This window comes from Cyrtonyx montezumae, unplaced genomic scaffold (genome assembly GCF_038088225.1).
Source record: "Cyrtonyx montezumae isolate F1298 unplaced genomic scaffold, pur_monq_1.0 scaffold_2, whole genome shotgun sequence".
NCBI lineage: Eukaryota > Metazoa > Chordata > Aves > Galliformes > Odontophoridae > Cyrtonyx > Cyrtonyx montezumae.
In genome coordinates this window covers 44,911,190-44,923,925 of record NW_027071936.1, presented here as the reverse complement: position 1 = coordinate 44,923,925, position 12,736 = coordinate 44,911,190, and the positions used below count along the sequence as shown (strand labels likewise).

At 34.8% G+C, this 12,736-nt stretch overlaps 1 protein-coding gene across 1 annotated transcript in view; it reads right to left on the bottom strand.

Annotated features, from left to right (window-relative positions):
• The window catches only part of CORIN (corin, serine peptidase), a 117,218-nt gene that overhangs the window by 68,900 nt on the left and 35,582 nt on the right, over positions 1–12,736 (bottom strand). The window contains 1 exon segment of the mRNA XM_065737057.1: positions 10,500–10,710. Coding sequence (XP_065593129.1) covers positions 10,500–10,710 — 211 coding nt within the window.

Sequence of the window (12,736 nt, the reverse complement as noted above, 5' to 3'; positions counted from 1 at the left end):
CTTCCCTACAGCGTTCATGTATACCTACACGCAAGGCATTAACCACAATATATAAATCAGCTCCGTTTTGCACATCTTACACATTGTGCTCAAGCTGTTCTATATCTTTCTATGATCAGGATAATAAAGGTCCCCAAAATAACAATGTGTCTGAAGTCCACCTTCCCATTTCCACAAGTCATTCTGGTACATACCCTCACTTCCATGTTCATTTCCAGAATGATGCTTCCCTGTGGATTTCACACTACTGCTGAAAGGAAAACCTCAGGTACACAAAAAATCTTTGAGCTATGTCCTGTCAGCAATCCTAAAGAATCACAGGCATTCCTATCATTCACCAGCGGTCTTGCTCCACCACTATTAATGAGAATAAAATTGTTGTTAAATAAATTATCATACTGCTTCCTCACAATGAAATTATTTCACAAACAATTCAGACTAGCAAGAGCAAACACTGTAATTGAAAGAATGAAGCTCTCCCCTCAGACTGGTTTCTGAACTTCCCTTCACCTCACTTTTCTCCTTCATTCCTAATCTAATTCAGATAAGTTTCCTGATCCAATTTATCATCAAACTGAATATTCCTACCAGAACAAGGAAAGGGCAATGCTGAGCTGGAGAAAAACAGGTACAGAAATAGAAGACAGATTCCTTCTGCAGCACTACCAAATTAAATTCAGCTTAAAATCTACTATGAAACTGTGGCATGGAACATGTTCTCCAGAAATGTAGAACCTCCAGAAATGTCTCTGAGTAATTTGAACTATCTTCCAAGTTGGCCCTGATCTGAGCAGGGGTTTGGAGAGATGCCTTCCTACCCACACAATCCCATGACTGTACTTTGCCCTGCTCAGTCTGTATGTAGTGAGGTGCTTCATCACTTCAGCCTCCAGCAAAGCAGCAGAAGCTGTTCACAGGAGAGTAAAACATACCAGAGTCTCACTAATTCAACTCTCATTAGTTTTTCAACTGCAGATAGTGTAAAGGTTTTTGGGTTTTTTTAGTAAGTTGTACTTTTAGAGAGGCTAAACATGAGATGAAAAGTACATGAAATCTTAAACAACCCTTCAAACACTGTACAATCCAAAACTTTTTGATTAACTAAAGCACAAGATGTTGTCCTCATACTTATTAGAGGGATTTTTTTTCCCCATCACCTACAACTTTCTGGTTTTGAGTCCAGATGCAAAAGTGCAATAGGAAACTACTAACACTTATTCTCCTGAAATGTTTGTGAAGGTACAAGGCTTTATTGACAGCTTGTGTGTTACATTTTATTAAATTAAATTAAGCTCATTTTGTAAAATCAAAGTGTGTTTTTCTAGCACACATAAATTGTCAAAAAAAAAAAGGCTGTGTTCACTCTATGACTTATTGAGGCTAGTGATTTCAGTTAATTAAATGATCAGTATCTGTTTATCAGGAATAATATTCTGCATGCATAGAAGAAAGTAAAAAAACCAAACAACCTGTGATTCCCTGTTAACACCCCAGCTTAGAGACCAGATACCAGACCGTATCATAGACAGTACACACAGAAAATCATTAGACCAACTGGGCTGGAGGCAATCAATCAGTAAAATACGTATACATTACATAATCAGTCTTCCTGATTTCTGACTCCTTCCCTTCTCTTAAATCCCCTGGGCAGTGTTGTGAAATATATTTTCAAAGGGACATTCCCACGCCCAAACTGTCTCAAACAGTACTCCTCTTCATGACAAATTTTTAAATCTATTCTGTTCTGAATTCCTCCCAACACGTACACTTTGACAGATGGTTTTGTGATTTGGGAAAGTTCTCAGGACCAGTACATCAGGTCAGTGTTTGCTATAGCAAAATCAAGATTCATACCCGGTGGACAACCAATATCATTTTGGCCTATGCAGGATGGCATTGTCTACGGCTCTAAATTACTTTTCCAGCTCTTAATTTTTAAATTAATCTCTTAAGTAATCCCTTCCTTCTGTACAACCACATGTCAGTAGTTGTGAACAGCCACTGTGTATGGGCAGAAAAAGGACAATTCTCTGAAAGGGTGAAAATATTTTCTGCAGTTTCTAATTTCTGTCATAATTTCCCTACATTTTGTCCCTGATCTGTCCTTGCCCTACGCTGCATCTGCCATCTACTGGCACAGTACTGTAAAAGAGTTTGAGATAAGACTGCTTTTCAGAACTTTTTATGCGAGGACCTGTAACATGGCTCCAGGAGCAACCCCAGTTACAAGTCTTTCACAGCTCATTCTACACTAGCTAAGCTATGACCCTAACAGAAATGCTTTCAGAGGCTTTACTATCAATCTCTTATCAACTCAGGAAATGTGAGCAATGATTTTTCTGAGACTTAAGATAAAATTTGGGAATTGATTCCTGTACACATAACCATAGGTCCATAAACTTTATGTAGGTTGCAGAGATTACTCTGAAGTAAATACACATTCTATTCTACCTCTCTTATTTTACTATTACCTTATTTTACTAGCCTGCAAGAACCATTGCACATAGCCAACTACTTATTAATACAAGCTCCATACCAGAGTTCAAGTTCCTTTACTTTGAGACACTAGAAACTCCTGGTGATTATAGAAGTTAAGTCTTAAAAATCATTACTGGTCAACTTCGTTTTTTTCCAAAATTATACTCATCTGAACAAAGGGTCATATAAGAAAACATATCATTCAACTTTAAATATAGGCATTTTGACCAAACCTACATCTTTATCTGTATTTTCCCTTGCATTCTTTACAATGATGAACTCTGTTTCTCTCTTCTACGCCATCTCAGCCTTTAACCAAAAATGAGTACTGAGTATAACATATTGACTTCAAGGTCTGAGTTCAAAGGGACAATGCAAATGGTAGCATCCTCTTTAGCATATTTTTCTCTGCCTTGTAAAGAAACAATTCCAAAATACTAATGAAATAACACACAAAGTACACTATTTATGAATAATACAAGCTGCACTGAAAAGAAAGCTGTTATAAAAAGGCAACTCTAATTTCAGCTACATTATTACAGTTGTAACATGATTCATAATTTTAAAGATTTTTCATTTGTTTCTTGGAAATATGTTCAATGCCAACCTTTAAGACATATGTGAGTATTCCTTTCTTTGAAGTCAGATGTAAACCATCTGATTTTCCACTCAATGTCTCACTTGTATCTGGTAAACATGAAGAACATGTTCAGTTCATGGGACAGTAAAAATAAAATTTTCTTTCTTGATCAGTTAGCTTTAGAACAGGAGTTGGGCTTTGAGAATATGTTGTAATTAATTTCACTGTGCAATTACTATGTAACTTTCTGAACTTGTAGATTTTCTTTTCCTCATATGTATCCACCTCTTTCTTACTCAATTTTCAGTTTGAACTAAAAGTTGAGTCATTGTGCTTTATGTAGAAAAACAATTCAGGTATGTTCATCACTTTCATGGTTTCAACGATGACCTTGCCTATGGCATTTTCTCTTGTACATAGTTTCAAGGGTACAAAAATTGTTTATTGCTGTTTGACAGATATTCTAAACAAACACTGTTGCTACTCTGAACCTCACCCCTGTGTGTTACACCTGCCAACCATTTCACTTTCTCGCTGCTCTAAGTCAATTCTCTTTCAACTTGAATCAGTGTTTCTTCAGTTTGAGGAGAGACTGGAGCTGAAACTGGCTATTTAAATTCTGCAGGGAACACTATTAAATGTTTCAGTAAGTCAGATGTTGAGTATCTGCCATTAGCAATTGTATCCTTAACAGTTTACTTCTGAAAGAATTAAACCATGCTAATAAAATTATAATCATTAGTGAAAAAACAGCTATCAGATGGTGTATTGACTGATACAAAGTGCACAAGGAAAGAAAAGCATGCAGTTGTTCTTGTCTGTGCTTTCTCAAGTAATGCACCTGTGTGTGTGTGTGTGTGTGTGTACAGTGTTTTGGCAAAAGAGAAACAGATACATCAATTTCCTCTGTAGAATGTTTAAAAACAACAGCAAAGGACACACACACACACTCTCACACACACAGACAAGATGAGTAACAATGGAAAAGCAAATTTTTTATGTGGACAAGCATACACAACTTCATTACACTCATTCTCCCTAAGTTTTGGGTTCATTATATGACAGGATTTGACAATACGTGTTTTTTACTGGCTGGATTTTCGATGTTGTGTGGCCACAATTGTGCTTACAAGAGCTACAGATAAATTATAAACCAAGGGCTGGATCATAACTCAGTTATGTAATCATAGACAGATTTTACAACAGTGGGTCTTATACAGCCTGACATGTTTCCAAGGACTTTAAACCAAGGTATGGCAAGATTTAAAACAAAACACATGTTATTTCAAACACTCTAGACATAAAGTACTTCATCTGTTAAAAATTAGCTCTGCTTCATTCACAGTATAAAAGTTGGAATTAATAGTCTTCTGCTTCAAGGATAAAAAGTAAAATAGATCTCCTTAACAGAAAACCATTGTAAAAAAATCTAGCCTGAACAGCCTCTTTGAGTCATTCTGACTGCTTAGTCGGTAGAGACACTATCAAAAAGAAAGAATGAAGCAATTCCCACTGTACACAGTGTGTCACACTGCAAACTTAGGAAATAATCAGTAGCCATTTTATATGGTTCTAAAAGCAGCCTCTACGCTAGGTAAGAAAAGCTGTCACCAGTTTAACTTTAAATCAAGTAGCAGCAATTCCAATGAAATGACAGTAAATAGGATTTTGTTAGAGGATTCTCAATGTCTTTCCAGGAGGGTTTCTCAATACAGTCACTTAAAAGTGACTCGGAAACTGTCATTTCACCAGCATGTAACATTTAAGCATTTCTTAAAAGCTACAGAGTTGCAGGATTTACAACTATAATCTGACATCTCTGCACAGATGCATTACAAGAAGTCACAGGTCACCTATCAGACTACTTACTCAGAGTTCCTAACAGCTGCTGTTTCATCTCGGTGTATTTACCTGCTTTTGTTACTAAAATTAGGTAGATTAAAACAAAACAAACATGCAAAAGTGGAATTGCCTATCAAAAGTCATACATACCATACATCTTTCATACACAATTGAACACATTATGGACTTTGAAAAATATGTTGACAGCCTTCTATTTGAAGTCCTAATATAAAAAATTCTCTTTTGCTACATGAACAAGATCTATGTAATTCAGTTAACATTTTCTATAAAATACCCTGAAGGCATCAAGAAACTCTAAAAAATTATTGTTATAAGATTATTATTCATTAACTTCTAAATGTTTATCACAATAAATGAAGATTAGAAAAAAAAGTTTCACTTTAAGCAGAAGAAACAATGATAAAAGTCCAGAGGGAAGTTCACAAAACAGGCATATCACATTTTAGATTTTATGCAAAACACAACAGGCTGAGATCTCTTGCTCTGTGAGGTTTGACTTTTGACTGTCTTTTAAGAGGACTTGAAAGAAATTTTCCTCGTCTCAAATTTGTTTTCAGCTCTTGTTGAAATCTGACACAGCAATTTCTGGATTTGCTTTCTAGACCCAATACTTCATACTAGGTTTATGCCTGTATGGAGAAAAGAAACACTTTTTTTCTTTTTAAAAATTATAGAAAATAGATAAAGACAACGAGCAAAAAAAAAAAAAAAAAAGTTTTGGAGTTTCCCACTATGAGCTCTTTCCCAATATCTCCAACACTTCAAAGGGTAGCTGACTATGTAAAAATTGTTTATAGCTTCATACAACCTTTTCCCCCATTAATCCAGTTTTCACTAGTTAATCTGTAGGGGCTAGGGGAAAATTATGTAGCTCTCTTCAGCTTCCAGTGAGTCTTTTTCTGGATACTGTTATTTGCTCCATGGAGGTTACTGCATTGCAAGATAAACTTACATACAGACATTGACATGACAAAATCCTTCATAATGAAGACAAAAAAAAAAAAAGAGAGAAAACACTTTCTCTTAATCACACTACTTTCTACTTCAGAATGAAAGTAATAGAAATAAATAAATAAAAGCATGAATGCGTTTGTACATGAGTGAAGTAATTTTGCAGATTTTAATCAAGATAAAAAGGCAAGATCTCAGATGGACTCTTTGAGCCCTAGCTTAAGAATAAACCATTCCACAACTCAGTTTTCAAAGATGTCTGAGATGAAAAAAGCAGTGTGTAAACAGACGCAGAAATTAAAAGTCCATAAGAAATTTACCTTGTGAGTATATTACAAATTTAAACTCTGCCAAGAAAACAGTATTAAGCTTGACCTTGAAAGATGCAATACTCTGGGGATATACCAATGGAAGGCACTTGTTCTGCTTTCTGGAATACATTTCTATACCAGGGATTACTGGAATTACTCAAGCATTTAGAAGAGAACAAGACAATGATAATTCATAGCCTTCAAGCTTACTCTTAACACTCAGTCTGAAGTAAGCCATGTCCATAGGCCATAAGGATTTTGCATACCTTTCTGTTTTACCAGGCCTTTAGACAAAATGTGAGTATTCACTGAAGATAAGCATTGTTAGAAAGTATCACTCTGTGAGTATTTGCATTGTACAGTTATAGGCTGACCTGCTATAATCTTTACTAATTTTGAAACTTTAAATCTTTTCATAAAAATCAAAATCCATAGAACTTGCAGAATCCAATGCAAGAGAGTTGCTATAAAGAAACAAACAAGCACTACTGTGGAGTTACAGACCTTTGACCCACTCTGAGTGGTGAAGTAAAACTCATTGGCTTAAATCCTTACTGATAACCAGCAGCTCTGAGACAGGTTTCCTTATGACAAAGGTAGTACCAATGTTGTCACTGGTGACAACAGATTGCAGACTAATACTACCCAAAGTGAAAAAGTTACTATCTTGAACATTTCAGAACTTTTCAGTTAGACACAGTGATGAGTGTCAGATGTCAATTTTCAGTACAGCCACATTCTCTGAAAAGTGCTGCTGGACTGTGTTAAGACAGGTTTGGTAAGGCCAATTTTTAAGTCATATTATAAAGATCTTATCCATTCACTCAGGAAGGAAAAAGTTTCATAATCTTTTTCAATAAAGAGCCCTATTTACGAGCAAACAATATCTTCACCTTAGCACACTTCAAGTTCCTGTGTACCATTCTCACACAGGTTTTAGTTCTACTTCAAACTTCAACTTTACTGGCAAGTAGCTTTTTAAATATATAACTAGATAGATAGATAAATAGATAGGTAGATAGATTTTGTTTTGTTTTGTTTTAATAGCAGGGATAGCTGATTCTACATCCAGTTGCTGGAACAAAATGTAGCTTTTTAGATATTTTCTTTTTTACTGCCACACCTCACTCTCATCGTACTAAGATAAAGAAGAATGATTTTTAACAGCAACAGTATTGTGCTAGTATTCAGAAATTCCAGTACCTAACTACACTGTGTGTTACACAAACACTGAAGACACTCCCAGCCCAGAAACTTAATCTCCTTCAAGTGATAATGAAAACAATGCTTATGATCGCATGAAAGATAAACGTGAAGCAGACATAAATCAAAATATCAGAACAAAGCTGTGTAATGACAGCTTATTGGATACCAAAGATTAGTTCATAACCCTTCTTGTTGCTTCTTGTAGCACACTGTTATAATTACTGCTTCCATGGCTGAAGCTGCCAACAGATTCACTCAACAATACCTAAGAATAAACATCTGAGCATCACATGGTTCTCATTTCTTCTCTACTGTGTAAGCAGCATTTGTCAAATTATGTTTTACATAAATTTAAGGCAATTGCATTATAAAACAAAGAAGTATCAATAGATATTATAATCAGAGATGCTCTGTCAGTGTGAATGAAAGTAGTAATTCACAGGAGGAGTTGGAGACAGTGTCAGTAACAACTGTTCTGCATACTAGCATGTGTTTTACGATACTGTGTGCTAAAAAAAAAAAATCTGATTTCCAAAAAAGGGCTAAAGCATATGGACCTATCCCTGTTCATTATCCTCAGAGTCTTTTTACAGTGGCTCTTCTGCTTATCCAGATTCCTTCAATATGTTGCTAATATTTACCAAATGACCGTGTTTAACAGACATAGAATATGACTGTCTTTTCCTTCTTCATATCTGTGATCAACATATATAAAATGAGCTTCCCTTATTATTCCAAGAGCTTTTCACACCAACAAAGGGATTTCTCCAGAGTCACAGACATTCCCAAATTTCATTTACTTTTGACTTGTCTCATTGAGATGAATTATTACTAAGATCTAGAGGGAAGTATTAAATTTCTACTTTATGCAGGTATTATATCTGTTTCTCTTGAAGTTGTCTAGACTAAATTCTCCTTCTGAAAATTAGATTCAGTTATTTTAAATCATCTAGTCTTTTGAATTTAACAGTAATAAAACTTAATTAACATCAAAGTTTCTGACATGACCTTTTATCTTCAAATATTCCCTGTTCACACTGACACAAAAGTCAATACAGGTTGCTAATACAAGTAACAAGCATACTGAAAGTAAACAAACTGAAATAAAAATAAAAAAGGTTTGACTCCACAAATATTCAGCAAAGGTAAAGCCTATTGCTTCAGGTTCACTGTTCAACAAGTATTGACATTCGGACGGCTTCACTTAACATTTAAGTAAATATCAAATTAAACACAGAAACAAGTAATGAGATACTATAGGCATCACTTTTTAATAAAAATAAATCGTGCAAATAATGAAGAAAAAGTAATACTGCAGTCAGATTTTTAAAAATTTGAAATCTGTGGCCAAAAATACAGGAAATCACATCTAAAATAAAGATATGATATTATTTTCACTCAATATTCTTGTATTTAAAGGATACTTGTTTACCTGCAATTGGGTTCTACAGTGTAAACTGCAGTCACTAAAATCACTCAACCACTTACAGAAAAAAAAGTATTATTAAAAAGAACACAAGCTAACTTATGTAACTCATGTTTTTCAAACTAGATTTAACAAACCAGCATTCTGTAAATCCGCCCTCACATTTCTCCCTGTGACTGCCACTCAGCCTTTGTTACCAGTGTCACCAATGACATGCTTTGAAGACACACAATTACTTCAAGTTAGATTTTAAAATAAGCCTGAATCACTCAGTCTCATATAGGATATTCTTCCCAACCTATCTGCAGGGTCCAGAACAGTTTCCAGAAAAATGATGTTAAAATAAGAATCAAAGGAGGCATTGAGGTCTCTACAACATTAACCTAGGCATGGAAATCCAGTCCCATCTTTGATATTAAAAATAAATGGGAGAAAGTTGCTGCTTTGGGGAAGAAAAAGATATACAAATAATCCTCACTCTTCAATCTCAAAATATTTTGGTTGTTACTCAAAACCACAGCAAAGATCTGCATTGTTCCAAACTTCAGCTTATTTTTTTTCTTTTCACTCTTTAAATTAGCTGCCATAATGTAAATTGCACAAGAAAGTTATCTTCAGCAAATAAATTGAAAAGGAAAGCTGAAATTTCTATCCTTTCATTTCTCCATATATTTGACTGTAGTACTGAATTGGGGTGAGAGGAGAATTGTAAGGAATCATTCAATGAGTTAAGTGGGGTCAATGGTTCTGTTGTGATGGAAGTTGCAGGTGTGTTGCCTAGACTGAGACTTTCAGTAGCAACCATAGTAGCAGCTTATCTAAAATGTAAAACTGCATTTTCATAAATATCCTATCCCCATTCTAAACTGCAGAGCTTTCAGCTTCTTAGTTACTATTATGTTAAATGAACTGCTTTTTGAATTGCAATATTCCCTTTCACTTAATTTTGCAGGTAATAAAGTAAGGAGAAAGAATGATTCCCTCACTCTTGCACCCTTCAGAAGTATCAGAAAGACATATAATTAAAAAAAAATCCTTTATCCTTTTGGATCTTATGTTAATTTCAGCACTACTAAACTCACTGACTCTACTTCAAATTAAACTGAATGTAAACAGTGCATGCCTATGATAATAACACTGTGTAACAACTTAAATGCAGAAATCAAGGCATACTTCTCAAGTTATGTCACTCTGAATATATCCTTAAAATGTAGTACCATCAAACATATTTATAAGATAAACTTTTAATAAGGAGAAAACTAACAAGAATTGAAATAACTGTTGCCTTAAAAATAAAAATCTGCTTAGCCTAACTTGAATTTTAATTTAACCACTATCTACCACACTTTTTGTCAATTGTTTTGAATATCTAAAGCATTTATATTATAACAAAGCATTCCATTTTGGACCATACAGATTAGAGAGGAGCTACAACAACTTTGGAGCTCTTGTTAACTACTTGGACTACTCCGGTATCACACATCTATTCATTATTCTGCAAACACTCTTTTAGCAAAATCGTACTGCAGTTGACTTATTCTGGCAGAAACATGAATAGCTTTCACAGACAGAAGTTTTAAAGCGAGAAGGTCATAGGCTTAGTTGGGACCTGAACTTGTCTGATTAATAGAGAGTTTTTACCACAACTGGCTCCTGTCACTGACTGATTTTTGTTTCCAAATACCTGTCATCACCGTCACTGATGCATTCAGGAAGAGCAAGACTACAGCCAAACAGCATGATGTGTTGATAGCAGCTGAGGCGACTGAGATAACTGAAGAACTTCAGGAACTTTTCCATTTCAATACTTTTGACAATGGAAAGAACTGAAGTTAAAGTGGTGTAGTTGTACGGCAGTATTTGGCACTGGCTGTTGGTGATATTAATGCAGACACCTGTGAAATCAAAATAGTATATTTAGAACAAAAGTATTACCATTTAATAGTTGGTTCAAAGTATATATCGAAATGAGTAGTCAACATGTATAACATACAAGCAAAGTCTGATCCTTGCAGATATGGTGACATTCTATAATGCTATCACAACATCATCCAAAAGTGTCTAAAGGCAAAAAGATTTCAAAGAAACTTGGTAGATTAGCTTGGAAAACAACTAAACTCTTACATATTTTCACAATCCTCTGACCATCTACAAAACTTTGCAGGAAATAAAATCAATTTATTTCTGATACAGATTGGATGAACCCACTATAGGAATGGCTCGGATACATCCAATTTTGGCTGAGAATGATAAGAACACAAGTTGTACCAAAAAAATATATATATATTCAGGCCACCTGGGTTCTGAAGCTGCTCTGGTTTTGATGTTTCCACAAAGTTTCTTTTTTATTCCTTTTTCTAATTTTGTCAGTTTTCCTGCCAAAATCACCAACTTGCTTACCTACTTTTCCCAACATGATGATTTTCCCTTCAAAGTCTTTTTTCTTTATCAGAACTGAATTATGCTGTAATGGTTGACACTTGCCCTGTCCTATGCTGTCATTGTCCCACTCCTGACCTATGAGAGCAATTCTCTCTCCATGTCATTTCATACACAGCAAGCTACTTCAGCTATGTGTGATCAGCAGTTTAACTTAGTACATGAAATTCTTAAAAGTGAGACTTGCAAACCATACATCAATTTCTGTACTAGAAACAAGAACAAACCAAAAAAAATCCAACATTCATTAAAGCTTCCTGAGTAGATGAAGCCACCTCTAGACTGTCAAGTCCTGGCATAATTTTTTATACTCAGAGCACATTCACTTTGTGCAATAAGCAGGGATCTCAGCTCACTCTCAAAAACAGAGTGCCACAAATCATGTTGTAAAGCATCATGCTCATGCTAAATGATCATCTCAACTCTAGTTTTCTGAAGTGTGAAAACTCTTAAGAGCATCTGAGCTTTAGCACTTCTAATTATTTGAGCAAATTGGACAGAAGTAGCACTGTGTGGGGTAGAAGCTGTACATCACCAGATATTTTGGAACTGGCTTCTTACATTCTTTGTTTGGGACACCTGCACCTGATCTCTGGTCTTGATAAGACTTGGGAACGTGAAGTACACAGGATACAACTCAAACCATTCATCAGTGCCTCTGAAGTACTACAGGTATCTCTGAAAAATAACACCAGTGATGGAAATTCACTTCATAATCACAAACTCATTATTTTTAAGATTATTTAATTTTATTAATCTATTTAATAACAACTCACTTTGTGACTTTTGCACTGCATGCATCTTGATCTTCTATAAAAACTCTGAAAATTTTTTTTTTTGCTTTTTATTTGGTACTTTAATAAATTATTTGCCTTTTATTTATATTGCAAAGATTCTTTTTTTAGAATATTTTTTATTCCTTGGGAAAGAAAATATGACTCAAAACCAAAAAAGTTCTGATTTAAATATAAAACACTGAAGCTTTTACAAACAAAACTGTATAAAACAGTAATCACAGGCATTTCTTGCCTACATTGTTTTGCTGAGGCTGAGTCAGAGGAAAACCATGGTTAGATGATGCAAAATTCTGAGTCTCCTCCTCTTACAAAAAAATCACACTGAAGTTACTTAAATATATTAAATTATCCTAAATAGGGGAAAGGAGTGGCACATAGGTCTTTCCAAAAGTGAAATTTCAACAAAATTATTCACAAAACCACCACCTGACACCTGACACACTATGGCAAAACATTCTCTGCTAAGATCGTCTTTTGGGCTACTTAGGATCTTTTGAAATTCACACACTCCTGACAGGGGAGATGCTAAGTTCCATAAACCTACCTCATCTTTAAGAAGTGCTCCATGGTTGAATAACAGAGCACTAAAGATGAAATTTTATAGCAATTATACAAGAACTTTTAAAATTAAGATAGATGGAAGGAGGGACTAAACACAGAACCTGCTCTTGTAACAAAGTTATTT